This window comes from Plutella xylostella, chromosome 19 (genome assembly GCF_932276165.1).
Source record: "Plutella xylostella chromosome 19, ilPluXylo3.1, whole genome shotgun sequence".
NCBI lineage: Eukaryota > Metazoa > Arthropoda > Insecta > Lepidoptera > Plutellidae > Plutella > Plutella xylostella.
This window is the reverse complement of record NC_063999.1, coordinates 4,552,954-4,569,544: the sequence shown is the minus strand read 5'-3', so window position 1 is coordinate 4,569,544 and position 16,591 is coordinate 4,552,954. Positions and strand designations below refer to the sequence as shown.

Genomic DNA, 16,591 nt, shown 5'->3' with positions numbered 1-16,591 from the left:
ATGTAAATTAAAGTTTTCACCGTGACAGGTGTATTTATATGTATAAATAGTAGCAACCTAATAATGTTATGAATTAATATTTAAAGTGCCAATGAAAGAATACTATGAAAGATACGGAAATCTGTTTCATTCAATAAGAGTTAAATGAATTTTAACGACCTGTATGACGAACAAATCCCTAATAGTAAAGTTAATAATACGGTTTACTCACTGTAAGCATATTCTTTGCATCCCATCAAATAGAGCATATTTAAATGTAAACCAAAATAATCTTATGAAACAGCTTATTTAATAAGACCCGCGTAATCGATGTAATACATTAAATTAGTGAATATAGTTATAATAATCCTCAAGAACAGAAACACAGACAATATATCTACCTATAGTTTTGGTGAATACGGCAGGAAGTTATCTTTACATACATAAAATATGTTAGAACTGTAAATTATTAGCCCCCCAGTTTCTGAAAGGACAACCAACCTGTCAAGTACTAATCTTGTGGTGAAGTAATCATCATTTTAGACCGATCACAAGCTACGGTTGTGACAGCCTAATCTTATTGGTCGCTCATTTACAAACTGGGAAACAATACTGGTAGTTTAATTTAACGAGTGTTAACACTATGACAACGCCATTTTTGTACTACGAAACCTCTTTAATATTACTTAGTCATTTTTATAATACTTTGAATGGTTTTACACTGGTTTGTGTTGATTTCGACTCTTCCGTAATTCCAACCAAGACTGCCCTATATTTATTGAGATCTTTTTTATATTATATTCTAGTCATGAAGTAATTTAATCAAATATAACGAAGTATTGCTGCGTTGTGTTTTATTATCTACGAGACTCCATTTTTATGATATTAATTATTTATATCGATGATTTACTATTTATTTGCAGGCTGTAATAGGAAAACCAAAGATGAATAAATTTATATAAAGGTTAAGTCAGTACGAAGGGCCTGCAAATACGATAGAAAGTCATTACCAACGAATATTCCGAGTCAATGATATTCAAGTTTATTATAAACTTCTAGTCAATGTGCCATATCATTTTACAAATTTTGATTTCCATTTATACAAACACATACGTTAAGAGTTAGTTAATCATGTTGTTATAGATATGTTTTTATAATGCAAATGGGTTATAATAGGCCAGTAACTACGATGTGAACGAAAAATTATAATTCATTTACTTGATGTTATGTCTTTTATTTCGTAAAACTTATTCAATATATTTACAAATGAACTAGCTTATCAACTAACTTTAATCACTCACACGATACAAATCCTACTTCAAGTAGCAACAACATCTGTCATAATCTGTCATACTCACTCGCTCGCACTCTTTCTAATCGCTATCGCTGTCCTCTTCTACGGCGAAGTCGAAGGGCTTGAACTTCTGTCTGAACTTGGCCACGTGGAGGTCCTCGTCCTCTCGGCTGAGCAGGCACTGCCGCCAGTCCGCCTTGTCTTCGCAGTCGAGGATGGGAGGGCTCGATAGAACGTCTCTGAAGGGGAATAATATTGTATGTTAACATGATACCTGTACCTAGCTGTGTGGACTCTAGAAAGAAAGGCATGCATTTGAAGCTCAACATGTTGCACAGCGGAACTTTTGTTGAACCACGTTGTCTAGCTACGCATCCTACTTTACGTCATGTTGCGCACGTGCTGACAACGCCCCTCTAGATGTGTTCTTTATACGGTTTGTGACAAATGTCTCTTTCTTTATACATCTTTATCTAATCCGGGAATCTAATCCGCGCTGACTAGTTTTGACGCTCGCTGTCTATTAGTATTGCTTTGCTATGAGTCGAGCTATAAAGACGCTTTACGCCGTATTGAGAGACAGACATATAGCCAAACGAGTCTATCTCTCTCACCTGCCGAACTGCAGCGGGAAGTTGGCCCGCGCGCGCGCGAACAGCTGGTCGCCGGTGGGCAGCTCGGCGTGGAAGTACGGCGCGCCCGGCAGCGCCGCCTGCGCCACGTCCGCTCTTTATACATCTCTATACCTCATTCGGGGAAACGACGTAGCAAAGCGCCCTCTTTGTCCCACATTTCCATACAAAAGACAAAGACGACAAATGAGTTAGCCACGCCCATTTGGCCACGTGATTACCTAAAATTGTAAAGCCGTGTCTACACTTCTGAATTAAAGTATGGAGTAGGAAATATAATTGTGTATGTTCATGATAATATTTTTTATTAATCTCTTTCTGACGACTCAACACTCCTATCATTTACATTTTTAATAAATGATTCATTAAAATTTTCAAAGTTGTGGTCCATTTTTGACGAGGGTGAGAGCGAGAGGATACACGGGAGACGTCCGAACGGTACAGAGAGCAACGACAGACTAATTATGACCTACGGTGTAAACTACTGTAAACGCGGCCTTAGCGTCTTATCTATGACCAATCATATGCTTTCGTATATTCTTAGTACTACGTCGTTTCCCTGAATGAGGTATAGCTCGCTTCGGGAATCTAATCCGCGCTGACTGGTTTTGTCGCTCACTGTCTATTAGTATTGCTTTGCTATGAGTCGAGCTATAAAGACGCTTTACGCCGTATTGAGAGACAGACATATAGCCAAACGAGTCTATCTCTCTCACCTGCCGAACTGCAGCGGGAAGTTGGCCCGCGCGCGCGCGAACAGCTGGTCGCCGGTGGGCAGCTCGGCGTGGAAGTACGGCGCGCCCGGCAGCGCCGCCTGCGCCACGTCCGCGTACGGGGGCAGCACTTCTAGCTGGATGCTGTTGATGCCGGCCTCGTCCTGGGACAATCATAATAAGATTTAATTAGTACTACCAACTATTACTAGCATTTCACTTCCCTTATTCTTCGGGATTACATACACAGAATATTTTAAAAAACAGATAAACAACTACATAAATAACACAAAAGACGACGATGGGCTGTCGGCCGATCGAATTCTTTGCAGCATACAGCGCAAGTATCCTAACTGCAGTAATAATGACCCAAAAATTAAAAAAATACACAAAGTTTGTATTAAAAAAGCGATAAGACCGGCATTTTTGTACCTATGTGTTAGTATTTTTAACTTATATAACTTCTTTACTTGTTTGTGCACAAATAAAGAATATTCTATATATCTCTATTATACAGAATAGAATTTTATCAGTGACAAGTATAATATACCTGAAACAATTCCAGTATCTGGCTGGCACTAGCTTGCGGCACGGGCACGCACTGTATCTGCATGTGCGACGTCTTGTAGTTGCGCTCGAAGAACACGGCCAGCTTGCCCATCGACATGTAGAACTTCAACAGGGCTTCTTTGTACTTCTTGATCTCTTTTATCACTTCGTCTGGCGACTGGAGGGAGAGGTGTTGTGAGGTTAATCTATAGTTGCATGTTTCACGCATGCATTGCATTGCAGTGGTCCAATTCTGTCTTTGATTCTTTCTATATTTTTAACCGACTTCGAAAAAGGAAAGTTTTCAGTTCATCTGTCTGTATTTTTCGTCTACCAATCTTACCGAATAAACTTTATTATCTTTACTTAAATTTATCTCAAAAACCCACAAACCTTAGTAATAGACTGGTGGTGCGCAATGGGCAGTATGAGTACGTGGAAGGGTGTCAGAGGCCCCTTCGGCAGCGCCAGGTAGCAGTGCGTACCCACGCTGATCACCAGGTGCTTCTCCACTGTGGGCGACGACAGACAGAACCAGCATTGATCTGTGGAGACATTTCAAGTAATGTGGTTATCCATTTAAAAGTAATAGTCAATGCCCGAAAGGTACTCGAATACGGAAAGAATACAAAATAGAGGAAATGGTTTATGCATTTTTATGTTTACGTTGTTTACACCTGTCAAATGTGAGCTACGAAAAAGCCCACATGATATTCTGCCACTGCTGGACATCAAAGAGCTACTCATTATTTATTTATTTATTTATTTATTTATTATTATGTATAAAATCTTAAATTATAATTTACATCAATTGACACGAAACCTAGAAGGTTTAATTGTGTCGGTCTGGCAGTTGACATTAATAAGCAGGTAGTAAGTAGAATTATTTCTTAGTGCGAAAGAGACGTGAATCAACCCATGCGCGCTTCGATGTGCGATGTAAGAGCGAGTAGGATATATTTCAGGCAGTGCGGTGTTACTGGTAGCTGAGCGCTTATCTATTACGCGCATGTAGTTGCTTCCAATCTTTACAAACAAAATTGTTATTGGGTTATTCTACAATTCATATCTAGTGAGTTAATGTGTAATATTTTTTTAGTTTTCTCTTCAATTTCATCCAAAAGACATACTAATCCAACTACAACACTGAATATAAAAAATTATGAAATTTAATAATACCTGGAGAGAAATCGATTTTCTTTCGTTCTGAGTTCTCGCCGCCCTTCCGTTTCCGCTTGCCGCCGTCGTCCTCCGCGTCCATGTTGAAGAAGAACTGCCCATTGCCACTCACCTGCAAACGCAAAGTTAATAAATTTTGAAAATATCTTAAATAATGTATAATATTTTTGTTATCAATGCATTTCTGAATAAAATTAGTGTCGAAAATTTCGAATTTAAACTGGTTTTCCTACATTGTAAAATTCCCTGCTAGAAATATTAAGCTCACACCAGTTCAATTACCTAGAAAATATCAACCAAATTTATACCTTCACAACTTTCCCGGGCTGGTGTTGCTGTAGCAAGTCCGCGCTGTATGGACACGGCGTCTCATCCGTAGTACCTTGCAGCAGGTCAGTGACCCTCATCTTGGATATTGGCTGTAGGGAGCACGCGTATATCCACTTCTCCTTAGCTTTGTTCCCGACTGGTGCTAGTGCTAGGAACCGAGTCGCACATTCCCTGAAGTCTTGATGTATGCTGAGATTCCTGTGAATTTTTGGATTGATTAAGTATTGATTTTCAATAATAAATAGCCTGTTAACTACCTACCTAGGAAATGGAACCGCAAATGGTTTTCAATGGCAAATTATTTTCAAAATTCAGTGGATTAAAAGTTTTGCTCACAGCAACACCTTCATTTATTTTATAGTCCAATAGGATTTGATGATGATTGGTTATGAATACATGTGATAGATAAATTTACATACCTGTAAGGTTGCCTTTCAAAGTATTTCTCTGGAGCAGGAACCAGGTGGTACCTGGGCTTTATATGTATGGACAACCAGGCGATTAGGTCAGAGAGCTTCCCTTGGTCCACTTCAACCTGAAATATTCAACAAATTGTTGAGTGAAAAAGACACTACATGAAGGGTTTTTTAATTTAAAATTACGTTATTTTTAGGTACATAATACCTAATATATTTGTTTCATTCTAGTGTTTCATATATTTTATGTGCTCATGTTCTCAGTAGTAAGCAATTTTTTTGTATCTAAATTTTATATCTTTTTAATATCTCACCTTTTGATTCTCATCTTGCTGAATCCCATTTGGCCACAATGACGTGATCAGTATATCCACACCGCGGTACTCACTCTGGCCTCTGAAGCAGGCATCTCGGACAGCACTGCAGTCACTCGGCTCAAATGTACACATTGGGATATCCTTGCCGAGTTCTCTTCTAGATAGACCAGTCAGGTATGCAATCTTCACGTCTGAACTAGTTGTGAACAGCCCTCTTTTACCTATGACAATGAACAATAACCATAAGTGTTAAATACATTTTGTGCAAGTTACAAAAGAGATTGAAAAAAGGCATACTAATACTGAGAGGGATTAGGGGTAATTCCTATTCAGTGAAAATGCTCGATTTCTTCAGTTGTTGCTGCGTGGGCGGCTGGAGTCGAAGTGAGGTGCCGCTTACGGCGTACCACCCATTTATATGCTAGCGCGGCAGCGCGCCCCCGCACCATAGTTTATTGAGTTAAAAAGCTTAACATAATATTACATAGTTCTTCTTAAAACTAAACATTCCTTTTAATAAAATATAAAACAGTAGGTAACAATCGTAACAATAACATAAAGAATTCTTTCATAACATAATCATAACATAAACTCAAAAACTCTTTATTATACATATATTTATTTTCAGTACCTAAACGTTTATTACAACAATAATGGTAGGTAAACTGAGTCAATAATCAATAAAATATAACTAACAAATCAAAACTTAATACCTAACTTATTTACCTAACTTATATACCTAACTTAAAACTAAGTATCCGTAACAGTTCTCCCCCTCGTGCGAAGATGAGTACTGAGCACCACACGTATGAGACGGTACTTCCTTTTCAGGTGATCTTCACGAGTCTTGTTATGGGTCTTCTCAGCGTTCCAGCAACTGTTCGGACATCTACGATTCTCGTCCTGCCATCTGGGCCTGGGTGTATAGTCATTATTTCGCCTCTAGGCCAGACTCCTCTTGGTAAGTTCGAGTCGACTATCAACACAATGTCACCGGGTTTCAGGTTTTCAGGATGGTTTTCAGTGTTCGGCCTCGGTGACAGTGTAGGTAAGTATTCTTTCAGCCAGCGGTTCCAGAACGTGTCAGTTAGGTATTGCACTGTTCTCCACGTGGGTGTACCTATCAAGGTGTTTTCATCGAAATCGCCGATGCGTGGACAACCGTTCGATCGGCCAATTAAAAAGTGGTTAGGCGTTAAGCTCTCTTCTTCATTTGGATCTAGGCTTGGTGGTGTTAGTGGTCGTGAGTTAACCAGATGTTCAGCCTCTAATAACAGTGTGTGTAACACTTCTTCACGTGGTTGTCTTTCTTTCAGGGTCGCGTACAGTGCGGTTTTTACTGTGCGGACCAATCGTTTCCACGTACCGCCCATATGAGGAGCTCCGGGCGGTATGAATTTCCACTTTATGCCTTTTTCGCCAGCTAGGTCTTTCAGTTTTTCGAATTCAGTTTTCAGTTCTGAGTTTGCACGTACGAAGTTTCCGCCGTTATCACTGTAGAGTACAGAGCACATGCCTCGCCTCGCCGCGAATCTTCTTAGTGTGAGTATCATGTCGTTGGCGGTCAATGAGGTGGCTATTTCCAAGTGTACAGCGCGTGTTGTCATGCACGTGTATAGAGCTACCCAGCGTTTTTCAGTCTTTCGGCCCACTGTAATGGTTAGCGGACCGAAGTAGTCGACGGCCGTGTATGTGAACGGCGGCTGGTATGGGGTTAACCTTTCAGCGGGTAAATCACCGATTGGTGCCGTCAGTGGCGCAGTTTTGTGGGTTCTGCACCATTGGCACTCTCGAGCGGTGGTCTTGACTATAGCTCTGAGCGAAGTTATGTAGTACTTTTGGCGAATCTCATTCATTATGGTGTGAATGTTGCCATGATTGAACTTGCTGTGGTAATGAGCGACGAGCAACTTTGTTATTCTGTGTCTCCCGTCTAGCACTACGGGGTGTTTATATGTGTCACTTATGCAGTTGGCGGCACATATTCTCGTGTCCAGTTTCAGGATATCTTCAGCGATTTTCAGTGATAATCGCTTCAAGCGAGAGTCTTTTTCTAGTGGTTTGTTATTTGTTATGCACTTTATTTCGTTGTTGAAGCTTTCTCTTTGCACTGTTTTTATGAGCAGATTTTCAGCCGATTGTAGGTATTCAGGCTGAATAGGTAGGTAGGTACGGTGGGTTAACGCGGGCGCGGTGAGCGGTGACGGGCGTGATTGTTTCTTCTTATCGTATTTTCGCCACGTACTGTCTTTCACGGTGCGCTTGATTGCGGTGACCTTTTCATGTTTCAGGAGTTGCTTGAACACGTCGACACACTGTAATAGGCGTGCAGTGGCTCTCAGTAAGCGTGTCCATTTGGAGAATCTCTGTGGGTTAGGTATTTCTGTATGTACGACTTTTATCGCTGCGACAGTCTTTTTATTTTCTTCCGCTGGGACGGGCGAGGGCTCGCTCCGGTCCACTGGCCACTTAGTCGGTGGGTTTTTCAGGAAGGCTGGGCCGTTGAACCAACGGTGATTGGGGTCGAATTCTCGAGGCGCTCGTCGTGTGGCGTCATCGGCTACGTTTTCGTTAGTCGGCACCCATCTCCATTCGGTGGTTTTGCTTAGCTCTTCGATTTCCGCCAGTCTGTGTGCCACGAACGGTTTGAAAGTGCGCGGGTCTGATTTTATCCACGCTAACACTGTTCGTGAGTCGGACCAATAGTATTTCCTCGTGACTTTTGCTGAATTTTCGTTCTCTACGTTGGATGCTAGTCGGCAGCCCAGTAGCGCGGCTTGCAATTCTAGTCTCGGTATTGAAGTTATTTTCAGTGGCGCTACGCGTGCTTTTGCGGCGACCAGTCTCACGGTAGGTATTCCATCTTGAGTCGTCCTCCAGTAGGTAGCCGCAGCATATGTAGTTTCGCTGGCGTCTACGAATGTGTGCATCTCCCCCTCGTCACAAGAAAATGTGCAACGAGGGATGTGAAGGCTCTGCAGCTGTTCTAGGCCTTGTATCCATTCTTTCCAGTCGGCTATGTATCGTTCGGGTATCTCTTCATCCCAGCTAATTCCTTCACGCCACAAGTGTTGAATTAACTTCTTGCCTTGTATGAGGACGGGCGTGGCTATGTTTAGCGGGTCGAACACTGACATGACGGCGCTCGTAACTTGACGCTTCGTAGGCGGGCGTGTGCCATCGATGACGTCACGGGGCGTGTTTCTCAAGTTCAGTGTGTATTGAAGTGTATCTTTACCGATGTTCCATAACATTCCGAGTGTTTTCTCTGTTTGTCCGTCTTGACCGATTTTAACCTGTTCTTCGGGTTTAACCGTCTGTAATTGTTGTATAACGGTTGATCGGTTGCTTGCCCAGCCGCGTAACTCGAAACCACCGTGTTTGTGGATCTGATCTACTTCTTGAGCGGTTTTTTGTGCCTCCGCTTCGGTTTTGAAACTCTGTAGGTAGTCATCCATATAGTGGCATCGTTCAATGGCGCGTACGGCTTCTGGGTGCGTGTTTTCGAACTCTTTCGCGTTCTTATTTTTCACATATATCGCCGAGCAGGGGGACGATGACGCGCCGAATATGAGTGCTTTCATACGGTACTCTCGTGGCTCTTCCGTCTCTTTCTCGCGCCATAAAAAGCGTAGACTATCGCGGTCCTCTTCTCGCATGGCCACTCGGAGGAACATTTCTTTTATGTCGGCTGCGACGGCTATAGGTCCCTCTCTGAAGCGTATCAAGACGCCAAATAAGGACTGTAGCAAGTCTGGCCCACTTAATAATGCGTCGTTCAGGCTCTTGCCGTGTGATCGGTCGGCTGCATCGAATACCAGTCGCATCTTGCCCTTCTGTGGGTGTACTACGGCGAAATGTGGTAAATACCAAGCTCTCGGCGTAGTGGGTGCGCTTGTGACCGGTTCGGCGTATCCGCTTGCTAGTAAGTTGTCTATTTGTTTTTTGTAGCTTATTTTGAATGCTTCATCCTTTTTCATTTTACGTTCGATGCCTTTCAGTCGGCGTAGTGCGCTCTCCTTGTTGTTTGGCATGATTTCGTCATCTTTGCGCCATAGCAGCCCGCATTCGAACCTTCCCTCAGGTAGACGTTTCGTAGTTTTGTCTAACAACATAAGTGCTCGTTGCTCGGGGTCGCTGGCCGGTCGTTTAGGCGAGATGCCTAACGAATCGAGACTGAAATGCTCCTTTATCAACGTTTCGATTTTTTCTTCGCTCTGACTGTGTATGTGGTTCACGAACTTGACCGGTTTCGCTTCATGGCTATGACACCCGTGTAGCACCCACCCTAGCTTGGTAAGTGAGGCTACAGGTTTCGTCGTTTTTCCTGCCTTTAACTCGCGAGACACGATTAAGTGCCAGTTGTCCTGTCCTATTAATAGACTAGGCCGCTCTCGGTCGTATGTCAGTTGATCCGCTATACATGCCAAGTGTGGGCAGTTTTCTAAGTCTTCTTTATAGACGGCTTGTGTGGCGAGGTTCAGTTGTCCGATCGTCAGGGTGTCCATATCGTGATATTCGCGTGTGAACTGGCCTTTTATGCGTAATTTTAAACGCATTGAATCGGTGCTTTTCATGCGGTGGCCGCCCACTCCTTCGATAGATAGCTCTTCGGTGGGTCCTTGCGCTCCGATTTTATCAGCGACTTCGTTTAACAAGAGGGTTACGGTTGATCCTTCATCCATCAGTGCGGTGACTCTCGTGGTGCCCTGTGGTCCAGATATCTCCACTGGAACTATCTTTAGGTATGCACGCGTCGCGCTTATGTGGTTCACGGATACGATCTTGTTGGCGTCATCTTTTTCGACAGGTTTCGGTTTGTCACGGTGCAGTGTCACGTGGTGTCGTCCCGGACAGTTGTCTTTGCCGCATGGCTTGGCCCGGCAGGTCGGGCTACGATGATTTTGTCTCAGGCAGCGGAAACATACTTTGATTCTCTTCACTATTTCCCATCTTTCTTGAGTGCTTGCTTTCTCGTACTGAGGGCATTTAATTAACGTGTGCCCGTCTTTTCCGCATAGTTTGCACTTCAGTGTCTCGTGGGTGGCAGTAGCTACTATCTCTGTTTCGCTGTCTTCTTCTTCCTCGCTGTATGAGTAGGTAGATGATTCGTCGCCGCTGTATTCGCTTTCTTCCCGAGTTGCGTGTACCATATTACGTCGTGGTTTTCCTTTGAATGCTTCCCTCGGTTGAAATGACTTGTAGGTAGTCGGCGTGCAATCATATGCTTCGAATTGGTCCGCTATTCTATTTAAGAATGCCGATAGCGCCAATAAAATAGGTTGCTGATCATTTAATGACCAGTATTCGTACCATCGGAATTTAACCATCATATTCATTTTGTCGATTATTCTCTCGGACACGTCGTTCGAGTATAGGTAGTCCGTTCTATTCAGTTGTTTGATAGTGTTCACGCTGTTGGCCACGGTACTCGCAAACACGCCAATGCCCTTGATGTCGGCAGTCATAGGCGGTATTCTGTTGATCGCCGCTATCTCACTTTTAATAAGATGCAGTGGCTTTCCAAATCGTCGCTCTAATGACTTGAGTATCTCTTGAGGCGGTGCGTTCGTGTATAATAGTGACTTCACGGCGTCTCGTGCTTGACCGAACAGGGATTTTCTTAATCTAGCGATATTTTCTGATTCGCTGAAGTATTTTTCGGTATCTTCGTATGTGGCGCGGAACGGAATCCATTCGCCGGGGTTTCCGTCGAAACGGTGTAGTTCGTTTATGTATCGTGGCGCTGTAGTCGGCGCCGATCGAGTCACGCTTTTCATTGCGTCTGCGATAGCGCTCGCAAGGACGGCGGCGTCGCTCTGCCGCTCCTTCCTCCGTGGCTCGAAGTAGTCTTCATGATGATTCGTGCGTACTGCCTCGGAGACCGGCTTGGACTGGATGGACTTGTGCACCCACTGAGAAACTAGGTCATCGTTGCCCTCTATGTCGCTCAGGTCGCTTGAGTCTCGCTCTTCCAGTTCTATCAGCTCCATTCTCGTTCTGGCTAGTGCCGCGGCGGCCTCTGCTTTTTCTTTCTCTCGCTTCTCCAACTCGAGACGCGCCTCGAGAAAGGCACGCTTCTTGCTAGATGACGAAGATGCTCGGGAGCCCGGCTTCTTATTAACCGCACGGTTAACCACCGTACCTAATGAAGAATCTCTCTGTCTCACTTCGTGCATATTAGTGCTATTCGCTTTCTCTCTCGCACTCCTCGCTTGAGTGCTCGGTTTCGTGCTCGCTGTTCGCTCGGTGCTAGACGTGTGCTTGGTGCTCGCAGATTGCTCTGTACTTGCTGTTCGCTCTGTACTTGTTGTCTGCTCTGTACTTGTCGTCTGCTCCGTGCTTGAAGTTTGCTCGGTACTTGTCGAGCCTTTGGTCGCTTGTGACCTTGCACATTCAACGTGAGTATTGTTCTTATTCTCTCTCACTTGTGCGTTTATTATGCTTCTTTCTTCGGCCGCTTGTGGCCTTAATCTTCCTGCGCTTTCAACGTCAGTATTTTTCTCATTCTCTCTGACTTGCGCTTTTCTTCTTGTTTCACGTGTAGTACTCATCTTGCAGTCGGGGGAGTCTTCGGATTTTCGCTCTTCCAGCCCTAACGGTCCCTAACACCCTAGCAGCTCCGTTCGAGGGTTACTCTAGCGGAGAATGGATCGTGCGGGATAGGTAAAGGTAAGGTACCGACCGTGAGAGGGTGATACGCCTAGTCGGAGTGCTAATTACGGGGGGGAATGTCCCGCAATGTCAGCTGTGCCTACTGAGAGGGCCTCCGCTAGGATTCGCACACCTTGACAGGCTCGGCCGAACTGTACAGTCGCCTTGAAAAAGGCAACTGGTAACGTCGTCCGTACGTCACTCCCGCCCGAAGGCGTTTACTCACGAGTCGTTTAACACCGCAAGGTGACAACGCGAGCCGCGACTAGCGCGTGTAGAAACAAAAATCGTTTGTAAGTGTTGTTGAGCTTCACTGGTCCCCTCTGGTGTCTTCAAAAGGCCGCAGCTCGCTGAAGGCTGACCCAATGGTCCGCACAGCCTCCAACAGTCGCCCTGGGACCCCCAAGGTGCCGTGCTCGTTGACCCCTCTTCGTTCGGGAACAGTAGGTAAAACCAGCCACCCACGCTTAGGCAGCAATTTTCTTTCTTCACAGGTTCCTTTTTCAACAGGATCCGACGTCGTAGGACCATTAACTGAGAGGGATTAGGGGTAATTCCTATTCAGTGAAAATGCTCGATTTCTTCAGTTGTTGCTGCGTGGGCGGCTGGAGTCGAAGTGAGGTGCCGCTTACGGCGTACCACCCATTTATATGCTAGCGCGGCAGCGCGCCCCCGCACCATAGTTTATTGAGTTAAAAAGCTTAACATAATATTACATAGTTCTTCTTAAAACTAAACATTCCTTTTAATAAAATATAAAACAGTAGGTAACAATCGTAACAATAACATAAAGAATTCTTTCATAACATAATCATAACATAAACTCAAAAACTCTTTATTATACATATATTTATTTTCAGTACCTAAACGTTTATTACAACAATAATGGTAGGTAAACTGAGTCAATAATCAATAAAATATAACTAACAAATCAAAACTTAATACCTAACTTATTTACCTAACTTATATACCTAACTTAAAACTAAGTATCCGTAACAAATACTAAATAATTATCAGCAGTTTTTCTACCTAGATGTTGTAAATTCATTGCAAGCTGCGTTTGTTACTCAAGCAAATACATATAATTATGTACTTACCCATATAAACAACATTGGGTACAATTTCAGAGCCCTCTTCACAGTACAGTGGAACATGTTCACTGGTTGTAGGCCCAAACACGTAGGTTGGGATAGGAACTGAAAAATATTATAATGATAAAGTAATTTTATTTGTAATTATAAATATAAATAAATAAATATGTGGGGACATCTCACACACGGCCATCCGACCCCAAGCTAGGCAGAACCTGTGTTATGGGTGTCGGACAGCTGATATATCTACACAAATACATAGATAGATAGATACTAAATATAAATATCAACACCCAAGACCCGAGTACAAATATCTGTCTTTAAACAAATATCTGCCCCAGCCGGGAATCGAACCCGGGACCATCGGCTCAGTAGTCAGGTCACTAACCACTACGCCATTCGGTCGAATTGAATATAATTTAGCCTGTGATTGATTGTATTTCACTGCTGTTGTAGTATTTGGGCACCTAAATGTTTTGCAAATTCCATGCAATTTCGTTTTAACGCACCTTAACCAGCTTACCTTTTCTGGAGCCAAGTTTATATGCATCCAACTGCGAATTGTCATCGCCAAAAAAATTACCCAAACAGAGCAATACATCGAAGGCACCAGACTTCTTCTGAATGGACTCTACTCTTGAAAATAAAGTATTGAAGTTTCCGTTGACATCACCACAAAGTAATCTGCAAAAAATATGAAATATACGATAAAATTTATCTATTTGTGAACAAGTACACCAGCAGCAAGAAATCTCTCTCTACAGAGAACCAGTACCAATCGTACATACAATATACTTACGTTTTCTGTTTATCCGACATAGTCTCAGAGGTTATGTTTGCTATAATAGATGATACAATTAGAGCAAGTTCGACTTTGGCTCTTTACCAACGTAATTATAAAGTTTTGTAACTAGTTTGTTTAAACAATTTTAAACGTAATTATAGCTAATTTCAATTAAATTTAAGCGATGCTTCACGAAATTTCAATAAAAAAATTGTTTTGACTTTTTCGTGTTGATTTGATCGCTGACAAGGAGGTAATCTGTGACAGTAATAGATATGGAACATTCGGATTTAACTTAAGCGTAAAAAAAACTTGGTGAAATAAAATGATAAGGCGGTCGCTGGTTCGATTCTTTGTCTGCTATACTGCGTTGCATGAGAATAAGGACGGTAAGTATATTCAATCACATTAGTGGAGCCGATATCCAATCCCAAATAAGGATAAGTCCGTTCCATACGCCGTGCAATGGTAGTGTAGTAAGTTTCGAACGCTGTCTGCGGCATGGCGTGTCCACAGAGTATTTTGACACTGACAGCGAAGCTTCCGTCATCGCCTCCAGTTTGTTGTATTTATTTTGGACTGAATTATTTTCAACATTAAATTCAACCACTAAAAATAAAGCATTTCCTTGATTTATCAGTCTAATTAATGTGTTGAGGAATGGCCTCGTCTAGTAAGCTTCCTGGTACGGGTCTAGAAGACGTTGGTGTGCCGGGACAATCATATCTGCGAGACGCTCTTACGAGTTGCACGGATCCCTTGAAAGCGATTGAAGAATTTCAGCTGGAAAATGGTATTTTACTCCCTTCCTTACGACCCATGCTGCCTTTGCTCGATCTACACGGCGTCCGGCGACTTGACTTCCACACCTCGGTCTTAGAAGAACTAAGAGACAAGCTCACATCTCATATCAACGAACTTGGCGCCAAAGACGCTCCGAAAGAGAATGACAAAAAACTGAAAGAGCTGCTTGCTAAAAGCTTCCCCGTCGTCAAAGTAAAAGCTCTGAGACCTGTTATTATGGGAATTTTGAAGAACACACCCCATATTGACGATAAGTTTCTCCGAGTATTAGTGAGAGACCGGGACTTGTACAATGACACTGACACGGAAGTGAAGCGACAGATTTGGCAAGACAATCAGAGCCTGTTTGGTGATGAAGTATCTCCATTGCTCAGCCAGTATATTAGGGAGAAAGAAAATGTTTTATTTGATCACGAGAATCTTAACAATTTGTTCTATTCACCTGCCCCAAAAAGTAGAAGGGGAGAAGAAGTAGTAAAAAAGCTGGCTCATATGATAGGCACTAGTGTGAGATTGTATGACATGGTGCTTCAGTTCCTTCGTACTCTGTTCCTGAGAACAAGAAATGTCCATTACTGCACCCTCAGAGCTGAACTACTGATGGCTTTACATGACTTGGAGATCCAAGACATTATTTCTGTAGACCCCTGTCACAAATTCACTTGGTGCTTAGATGCTTGCATAAGAGAAAGGAATGTTGACATCAAGAGATCCAGAGAGCTCCAAGGCTTCTTGGACAGTATAAAAAAGGGTCAAGAGCAAGTCTTGGGTGATCTATCTATGACACTATGTGATCCTTATGCTATAAACTTTCTAGCTACTTCAGTCATAAAGATATTACAACATTTAATTAACACTGAAAGTCTTCCTCGGGACAACCCTATTTTGATCCTTCTGCTTAGAATGTTGACATTGGGACTGAGTGCTTGGGTAATGATTGATTCCCAAGAATTTAAGGAGCCTAAACTAGACAGTCAGGTGGTGACAAAATACCTGCCGGCCTTGATGTCATTAATGGTAGATGACCAAGTGAGAGCCCTGCACAACAAGCTTCCTCCAGATGAAAGAGAATCAGCCATCACCACTATTGAACACTCTGGACCACCCCCAGATGCATGTGAAGCGTATATGCGAGAGAACTCTGTCTGTGGAGTCTTAGCCATGTACTACACCCTCCATGCTGCCAAATTACGTGACAGAGGTGCCTTGTTGAGAATCCTCAGTATCCTTGGCAGCTGTAAAGATGGTAGAGCCTATGAAGATCCTTTCCTACACACTTTGGTATCACTGCTTGTTCAGTTGCCTGATGAATTCCAAGGTGAAGATTTCAGTACAGTTTTGTTTGATGAGTTCTTCTTTGCTGGTCTGTCCAAAGACAATGTGACCAGACATTTACTGAAATTGCTATGGTACATCTATCCCAAACTTCCTGAGACCAGAATACACACATTGATGAAGGCTCTGCAGCCTGGAACCAATCATAATAGTGCAGTTCATAAACTGTATGAAGAGTTGCAGCAGAAGATCAACATACAGACAGAGCCGGCTACCCCAGCTGTCACTGAGATGGAATACTTGGACTCTCCGCTCATGAGTGTGCCCACACCTGCACCTTACCATAATATGTAATTTTAGGCCTTATTAAGTACTTTAACTAAGTAGATCCATTATATTTTATTTTACTGAAGGGTATAATAAAATTGTAAGACATAAATATTATATATTATTATAATCAATAAACTTATGATATTCTCTGAAAATTGTCTTTATTAGTACTGACTTACATTACAATAAATGCTTAAATTAAATTGATGACATTTTTAATACTGAATTACAACATGGACGGACT

At 42.8% G+C, this 16,591-nt stretch overlaps 2 protein-coding genes across 3 annotated transcripts; one reads left to right on the top strand and one right to left on the bottom strand.

Moving 5' to 3' along the window:
• Positions 1–1,324: 1,324 nt before the first annotated feature.
• Positions 1,325–14,192, bottom strand: LOC105391376 (CWF19-like protein 1). 2 transcript variants are annotated; one of them, XM_048627718.1, is made up of 12 exons: positions 13,954–14,191; positions 13,678–13,838; positions 13,161–13,259; positions 5,407–5,630; positions 5,096–5,211; positions 4,655–4,874; positions 4,347–4,458; positions 3,561–3,712; positions 3,169–3,345; positions 2,720–2,782; positions 1,888–1,985; positions 1,325–1,512 (listed from the first exon to the last, which is right to left on the bottom strand). In XM_048627718.1, exons 1-12 carry the CDS (start codon positions 13,971–13,973, stop codon positions 1,353–1,355), a joined length of 1,602 nt encoding a protein of 533 aa, XP_048483675.1. In that variant the 5' UTR covers positions 13,974–14,191; the 3' UTR covers positions 1,325–1,352. The 2 variants fall into 2 exon arrangements, with proteins under 2 accessions (XP_048483675.1, XP_037961760.2); XM_038105832.2 differs by lacking the exon at positions 1,888–1,985 and having other exon boundaries at positions 2,622–2,782; positions 13,954–14,192.
• A 267-nt stretch (positions 14,193–14,459) lies between these two features.
• LOC105391375 (negative elongation factor B) lies at positions 14,460–16,554 on the top strand. The gene has a single exon (XM_011562841.3). It carries the CDS (start codon positions 14,599–14,601, stop codon positions 16,369–16,371), a length of 1,773 nt encoding a protein of 590 aa, XP_011561143.1. The 5' UTR covers positions 14,460–14,598; the 3' UTR covers positions 16,372–16,554.
• Positions 16,555–16,591: the final 37 nt, after the last annotated feature.